This window comes from Nanorana parkeri, unplaced genomic scaffold (assembly GCF_000935625.1).
Source record: "Nanorana parkeri isolate BGI_ZX_2015 unplaced genomic scaffold, ASM93562v1 scaffold380, whole genome shotgun sequence".
NCBI classification, from domain to species: Eukaryota; Metazoa; Chordata; class Amphibia; order Anura; family Dicroglossidae; genus Nanorana; species Nanorana parkeri.
The window spans coordinates 79,435-87,468 of NW_017306648.1; the positions used below are offsets into that span (position 1 = coordinate 79,435).

General features: G+C 41.9%; 1 protein-coding gene across 2 annotated transcripts in view; it reads left to right on the top strand.

The window, feature by feature from the left end:
* The first annotated feature begins 1,509 nt into the window (after window positions 1–1,509).
* The window catches only part of TAZ (tafazzin), a 12,822-nt gene continuing 6,297 nt past the window's right edge, over window positions 1,510–8,034 (top strand). The window contains exons 1-6 of one of the 2 annotated variants that reach the window (XM_018559170.1): window positions 1,510–1,591; window positions 2,520–2,649; window positions 4,426–4,554; window positions 4,704–4,749; window positions 4,865–4,950; window positions 6,246–6,326. In XM_018559170.1, coding sequence (XP_018414672.1) covers window positions 2,541–2,649; window positions 4,426–4,554; window positions 4,704–4,749; window positions 4,865–4,950; window positions 6,246–6,326 — 451 coding nt within the window. In that variant the 5' untranslated portion in view covers window positions 1,510–1,591; window positions 2,520–2,540. Of the gene's footprint in view, window positions 1,592–1,661; window positions 1,825–2,519; window positions 2,650–4,425; window positions 4,555–4,703; window positions 4,750–4,864; window positions 4,951–6,245; window positions 6,327–8,034 lie in introns of those variants that run through there. The other variant, XM_018559171.1, reaches the window with a different exon arrangement.

Genomic DNA, 8,034 nt, shown 5'->3' on the forward strand with positions numbered 1-8,034 from the left:
GGAGCCGATCAGAAAATCTTCGAAGGAGCACTGCAAGCAGCCAATGAGATGCCGCCTCTGTTCAAGTATTCTGACAGCGACAAAAGATTGAGGATTCCTCGATCAATGCGATCATTGCGTTAATGGAGGAATCTGTTCTATTTATCTTTGTTCATCCCACGGGTTGAATAAAAAAAATAGAACAGTGTATGGCCAGCTTAGGGGCTGACAGGAGAAAATCCCAAGGTTCCCCCATTCGCACTGTTTAGCTTGGTTATTGTAATCAGACAGCTGCAACACCAGTGGGTGCCCAAATACCTAAACAGAGACTGCATCTGATTGGATTCAGTCCCTGTTCAGCTGGTAATTTTTCACATGGCTCAAATGATTTTTTTATCTACTTTTGTTTAGCTGGGTGGTGTCAGCAGGGCCACTCACTGACTATTAAAGTCAAATAATACCCGATTTCTGCTGAATGGGCCGAAAGCCATGGATGGCTACCTTACAGGGCATATCTACCCATAGGCAGCCACAGGAGGATGTACAGGTACATCCAGGGCCGGATTTCCCACAAGGCCCGGCCTCGGGGCAGCAGGGAGTAGGGGGGCCGCAGGGGTGTGGAATTCCTATCTCCCGATGGCCAGGACATGAAGTTCTGGGCGCCGGGTGGGTAATTGTTTTCTACATTTAGCCCTGCTTTTGGGCAAGCAGAGCTAAATGTACAACGGGGAAGCCACTGCTTGTTTTATACAAGTGATCTCGGCGATGTTGCCAAGATCACTTGTATGCAGCCCGCAGGTCTGCCATTCTCCATGGGTCGGTGGTTGGTGGGTAGGGGGGCGCATTGAGGAACCTGGCCTTGGGGCAGCAGAGAGACAGTAAATCCGGCCCTGGGTACATCCTTCTAGTACAATGGCGCTGTGGATCGGCCGTATATGTACAGTGGCCAGTCCACATCCCCTTTGCTCTGTGTGCATGTGGCCGGCGCCTGCAGAAACCGTTGTTCCTGTCATTTTTTTCCTTTTTTTTTTCTTTACATAGCAAAACAAAAAGCGGTTATTAAATACTGTCAAAAGAAAGCTCTATCTGTCGCAAAAAAATGATATATAATTTGGTTAGTTTGGTAAGTGGTGTGATGGAGTAATTCTCAGTGAAACTTTAACAGCACTGAAAAATGAAAAATAATAATGGTGAACATGCCGGGACTGAAATGGTTAAGTAAGTGGACCTGACATTCAGCAAACATTCACTGCAGGTGAATTTTCCATGTGCATTTAAAAGCAGAGAATGTTTGGTGAAAGTCACATATTTATTGCTTTATAAACTAAACGTTTCAATTGTTTCACAGTTTTCAGTTTGGGTAATAAATTATTATTAATAATAATAATAATAATAATAATAATAATAATAATAATAATATTAGTAATTATGAAACAGCCTCCCCTGTGGCCGCAGGCGACATATTGTGTGTGTGCTCCATCTAGTGGACGGAGATAAGAGTGCAGGCACAACACGGTGACAGTAGTAGTATAGTAGAGGACACTCAGCAGGGACACCCGGGGCTGGATGAAGCTTCTCTCCTTTCACAGGGCGCACTCTTCCTTTGCAGCAGGTGAGTGGCCTGACGAATAAGATGGCGGCACCCAGGCTCATCTGCCTCCGTCTGCCGGTACGGACTCAGCGGTGACCCAGCTTGGTGTACATCCCTCAGTACCGGGCAGCGGGTCCCGGAGAGAAGCCGGCTGCTCACTTCCTGGGAGGTGGAGACGAGACATGCGGCTTCCAGCTGAACAGGCCGAAGCCGCGGACTTTCCTGACTTGCTGCCCCGGCAGGAGGCACTGGGGGTGGGAGGGATGTTTTTCATTGCTGTGCACAAACAAAGCACTGATAACAAAAAATGCCTGAATTTATCTGCAACAGACTTAGAGTTGTTTTTTATTTTACTTAACATTTATATATTGATTTTATCGTTCCTCACCAAGGTCAGTACTGAATATTTATCAGAAATTGCCAATGAATCAGGTGGCAAAAAAGCAACAAACCTAATGTAATGTTAGTGTAACACTGTAGCAGTTATTATTATTATTATTATTATTATTATTATTATTATCATCATCGACTTTGTTTTGTGTAAATCAGCAAACAATAAACAGTTACTTTTTCCTAATAATGTTATGACCTTACTGTACAATTCTTACTATGAATAGTCATCTACTGTAATTTTAAAAATAAATAATGGTTTATCATTTTCTAATCTACACACAGCACCAGCATCATAGGCAGTGGAGATGAAATAATATTGCATCACAGTGACCTTACAAGCCACTTTGTGTATCGGACATTAGGTTACAAAATCACAAAAATAATAGGCGAATGGCGATGATGCATTTTAATGTTACCCGTTTCAAAACCGTGATCTTGATGTTTATGATACTAATGATGGTAAATGAAATAGTCATTGTATTGTTCTTACTGCTGTACTTATTATGATTTCTTTATCTGTATTTTTCTATTTTATTTTTTGTTAATGTTTCCCTAGATCTCTGCTGACCTGTGAAAGATGCCTTTGGTGGTAAAATGGCCGTTTCCTGCCCACATGAAATTACAATGGCATGTTACCAGTACCGTTATTACAGGACTTGTTGGTACCTACAGCTGGATATGGACCAGTAAGTATCCCTAGTTCTGCACCTAAAATCTGAGAAAGGTGTAAAAAACTGTCTCCACCAGCAGATATTAATTTTGCTTTGGGTGGAAGGTGATGAGACTGCAGTGTGTAATATGATTACGGCGGCTTCAGTAGTTATTCCATCCTGCTATTCCGGCTTTTCTGAGTTACGTGACAGTTGTTATCATCTGATGCTTAGAAGGATGGTGAATGACTCCCAACTGTACAATGTGGAGAAGATATGTAGCCAACTCACTGACAAGCTCTTGCAAAGTTCTTTTTTATTTTTTATAGAACTTCCTGTTCTCTCTCTCTGCCGGCGTCCACCACCAACATGGCCGCAGGCAGGCGTCAATAAGATGGCCACGCATACGTGATGACGTCACGGCTGCTTGTCTCCGCTCCAGGTGACACCCAGCCTCGGGATGCTCCTGCGCTCAGGGACCCTTCCTGAGGGCTTGTTCACACCATGTCCAGACCAGAACAATTTGTTCCTGGACCAAAAAAGCATCCCAATGTATCCCTATGGTATTTTTTGGCTCTGTTCACACCAGCGCAGTCTGTTCCGGTCTAGACAAAAGGAAGAAAAAAAACTGTTAGTCTCATTTTCTCTGGTCTGAAATGCATATAAATGCATGTAAGAGCACTGGAGTGCACCTGAAAGCCCATTTTAAGAACAAAAAACGCACTGGAACGTGGCAAAATCACAGCAAAAATGCACTGCGTTTGCAGATCTGCTCCAGATCTTGTCCAAGCATGGTGTGAACATGATAAAGCACTTTGCAACAAGCCTGTTGGTAAGCTGTGACATATTTTATCCATGTTTTTGGGGATTGGAAAGCTACAAATCGATAAGAAAAGCAAATAGATGCCAGCATGTTTCCAAATCGTAGATGAATTAAGATGAACTGACACTTTTTAAAGTGGAATTTTCTCCTAAATTGGCTATGTATATGTTAAACAATTTAGCATGGGTTGTTGCAAGCCCTTACCTCTACCTGCTTTGATAAGAGTGACCCGGCCCTTTCCAGTGTACTTTACGAAAATCATTCAGTTTAAGTTCTAAGTGGGAGTGTTTTGCATTTTTCTGATGGCACAATCAGCCTCCGTGTTCTGATAGGAAACCTGCACCCCAGCATCCTCCTAGACCTGCAACACTTTTTGCAAGTATTTTAGATCCAAGAGAATTGCTAGGCATGCCTGTTGTTTGATTTTGGGTGAGTTAGCAAGCCAATTACAGGAGCCATGGAATAAGAATGATCAGAAATGCACTGTGTGACTAAAATTTAAATACAGCTGCCATGATTACAAGGAAGACAAATTCTATGTTTCTGGCGTGCAATTATTCAAAACAGTAGCTGGCTGCAAAATGGCTTGTGTGTCAGTTGTATGCCTGCCTGGAAATCTGCTCATTGCAGTACTATGAAGTAAATAGTACTTTACTGTGCGTCATTGCAACGCATACCAAGTCAGAATCGGCGGCGGATTAATGTGCCATTCAGTTTGAATGCCACCTCAAAGCCTAAAACAAAAAGTACATGCTTGAGTTTTGGTGCATTAGTAGCCCAGTCCAAAGAAATTGGCTGCCTTAGCAAAATGCATGTTAATGCACAAAATACCGTATGGTAATGTTCATGTAGTAACGCAACATACTGCACATGCTTAAAAGGGGCCTAAAAGTTATGTCTCCTTTTTTTTTTATGAAACCGGAGGTTTGTGTCTCTTGTGTACAACATCTCTAAGTGGTAATAAATGTAGCTGTAATTTATTCCTGCAGAACACATGAATCACCTGAAAGTGCACAACAAAGAAGTCTTGTATGACCTTATTGAAAAACGGCAAGTGGATACACCTCTACTCACCATTTCCAACCACCAGTCCTGCATGGATGACCCACATCTCTGGGGTAAGCTGTACTTAACAGCATCATATAATAATGCTCCATGCTTCCCACACATTGGTGTATCTCAAAGCCAAATCAATTATCCTTGCTCAGTGACATTAGTGGTAAAAGTCTTAGGAAAGAACCTTTATTAAAAGGATTTGTTTCTGCAGGAATCCTGAAACTGAAGCACCTCTGGAATTTGAACAAGATGCGTTGGTATGTTTTCATCTTTCAAGATTTCTATGGTTTAATGAAAATCTAACTTAACTAATATTTGCACCTTGGGTTATTTACTGTAAGACCTCTTCCTTGTACTATGTCCTTGCCACAGGACCCCTACAGCTGCCGATATTTGCTTTACTAAGGAGATCCACTCGTTGTTCTTCAGCCTGGGAAAGTGTGTACCAGTATGTCGAGGTAAGTAGGAAGGGCACTGCTCATTCGTTTTATCTGAGTGGTCTCCTGTTTTCTGTAAATTGTTTTTTTTACTAAAGTTATCAGTCTATAATTTGCAGGCTGTTACAATACTGCATGGCCTTTTATTGCCCCCCAAAAATTCAGAAACTGTCGGCTTTAAGTATACCTCTCACCAGAAAAATGCATTGTAATTCCAGACCAAGCATACAGCAAATGAAAGTCGTAGAAAGTTTGGTTCCTTATCTCTATCTCTATACTTGTAAATGATGCAGAAAGAAGTGATTATCACCATTGCATCCAGACAACTTGCATTTCAGACGACTCTCATGAGAGGTTTGCTTTAAGATGGCCTTACACTGACAGATTTTCGTCCGATTCTTTGCTAGATCAGCAACGTTTACCAACTCTAGTTCAAGGCCTTCTAGTTGTTGGTAGAGGTGCACCAAAATGGAATTTTCAGACCGAACTGTTGGGGGTTCTGGGGAAATATCAGGAGTCAGACCCCTGATCTTACCCTTTTGAAATAGAAAGCGAGCTTGAGGACTCTGTGTCCTCAATCTAATTTTCTGCAGGCCCCTGTTGACTGAACAGGAAGCCTCTATACTGAGTGTTCCTGTCCATTCATACATTGAGGATATAGTATGAGTTACCATGTCCAAAATCATGAATGAACAGGAAATGATGTGGAGCACTTCCTATTCATTCATAATTGGGGACACAGTAAACATACTATGTCCTCAATTATTTACAAACAGTCAGCGATCAGCCGGTACTCCTCTCTCCATCCTTACTCGCTGTCACAGGAGGCTGAGTGGGCACCTGTGACACGGCTAACAGCGGGATCATGGGAGGCCAAGAGGAGTGGTGTGGGAGGAGAACTCAGCCACCTGTGACACGCTCACAGCGCTCTCCTCCCCACCTTACTTGGCCTCCTGAACGTTTCTCTCCTCCTTGCTGGGCACTGCTCTTGTCAGAGGGGACACAGTGCAGCACCCAGCGAGGTGGAGAGAAACCATGGATGCACCACAATTTTGGCTGAAAAATTGTACTTTCGGCATTTTGGCCAAAGTGCAATTTTTGACCGATCTGTTTCAGCGACCAAAATTTCGATGCATCCCTAGTTGTTGGTGTAAATTGTGGATTGTACAATCAGGTTGTAACGTGCATGGCTGTCTAATGTCTAGAGGTTAAAAATAATAATTTTTGTAAAGGAACGCCTGTTTATTAATTGAATGTCATCATTGCAAGATTTAAGATGGTGTTACGTTATATTTTACTTTTCTTACCATCTGCAGGCGATGGTGTGTATCAGCAAGGAATGGACTTCATTATAGAAAAGTTGAACAATGGTGAATGGGTGCACGTATTTCCTGAAGGTAATAATAATGTTACAGGCTACTAACTAGTCCTAGATAACCAGATCATGGTGGTCTCGGAAGAAGGGCGACTGTGTGACATGCTAATGCTCTCGGCGAGAGCGTCTGCTTGTCACTCAGAAATTCTAGTGATGCTTCAAATTAATGGGCAGAAAGCAATTACTGTAATGCATTTCTTAAGTAAAATGAGCCTGAGGCACTATACCAGTGTTACTGACCAGGGCCATTCTTATTAGAAGTGCACCTACTCATGGCCTTCCAGGAAAAGGGACCCATTTGTAGATTTGTAAGTAATTGTCGTTGCACTGTAAGACATGTAAGCCACTAAAAGAGCTCATCTATCTGCTGCTTGACACTTTAAAAAGCCAAAGGCTTTTATGTTTCACAGAAGATTGTTTCCTCTATTGGTTTGTGATCAATGACTTTAACACTGTATTAAACAATACATTGTTAAGCCTTCACTCTAATCCAAGAGCTCTTGAAGGGTCTGTCCATCCAAAACTGATATTTCATTATTGATGGATGCTAACGAGTTAAACTAGATGACAATTTCTTCTATTTCTCGAGGACTCTGTTGGTAACTCAGCACTGAGTTCCTGGGTCTGCACACCGGCTGTGGACATTGGGGGATTCTAACCCATCTCTGCTGCATATTTTTTTTTATATGTTACAGTATTCATTATAACAGGAGGAGGTGGATAGTAGCACCCAAAACTTCCAGGTGGAACAGAGTTGGGTATTCTGGTGGGAGTTGGTGTTGGAGTATATAAACTAGGGATGCACAGATACTTTTCGAGTACCAGTGCAGATACTTGGCATTTTCATGAGAACTACCAGCGGTTGCAGCTGGGACTGGGCTCTGGTGCTCCACCACTGTCCTGAAATCATTAGTTTGTATTGTTTTAGAAAAACTGTCACATGACAATAAACAAAAATGTATCAGTACTCGTACTTGTAAGTACTCGGCAAGTACCAGTACTCGTACTCGCAAAACTGGTATCCGTGCATCCCTTTATTTATATTTATAAAAACAAAATCATACATTAAAACAGAGATGTACTAATCCCGGGAGCTCTGTGTGCTCCTTACAAATGACAGCTGACTCCTAACTTCTGAATTTTTCTCTAGTCTAGTCCTGGAGCTCAAAAGTATCTGTACTTGTACTCGTACTTGTACCGAGTACTGTACTTGGTATCTGTGCAACCCTAATATAAACCACATAAAGGTCCAGGGACCAACTCAGCCCACCAAGCTTCATCTGTAGGGTAAAATATCACTTTTTGGTGGACTGACCATTACCTTAGTGTTTCTTCTGTGCCTAAGGCACACTAGTGAGGAGATTTTTGCTCTTGAGTTCTCATGTGCGCACCTGCAATGACCTTTACAAACGGTCCTACTCTTCCTGTTTGGATTCTTTATGTATTTTATATTATAAAGCATTCATCAGGAGTAGTCAATACACTCCTATTATTATTGCAGGGGAAGTGCGAATCTAGTGTGGGCAGGAACAGACACATGAATTATGGTAGATACATTTTACAACTGTAGCCCCCAAGTAAACAGCCAGATGATTACTCAGAATTGTCCCTGTAGTTCACCTTTTAATTTAAATTTCCTATTGCTTCAATTATACGTGTAAATGAGTGGCTAAAGTAGATATATCTGCTATTTTCATGTACCATTAAAATTAATGATTTTTTTTTTTTTT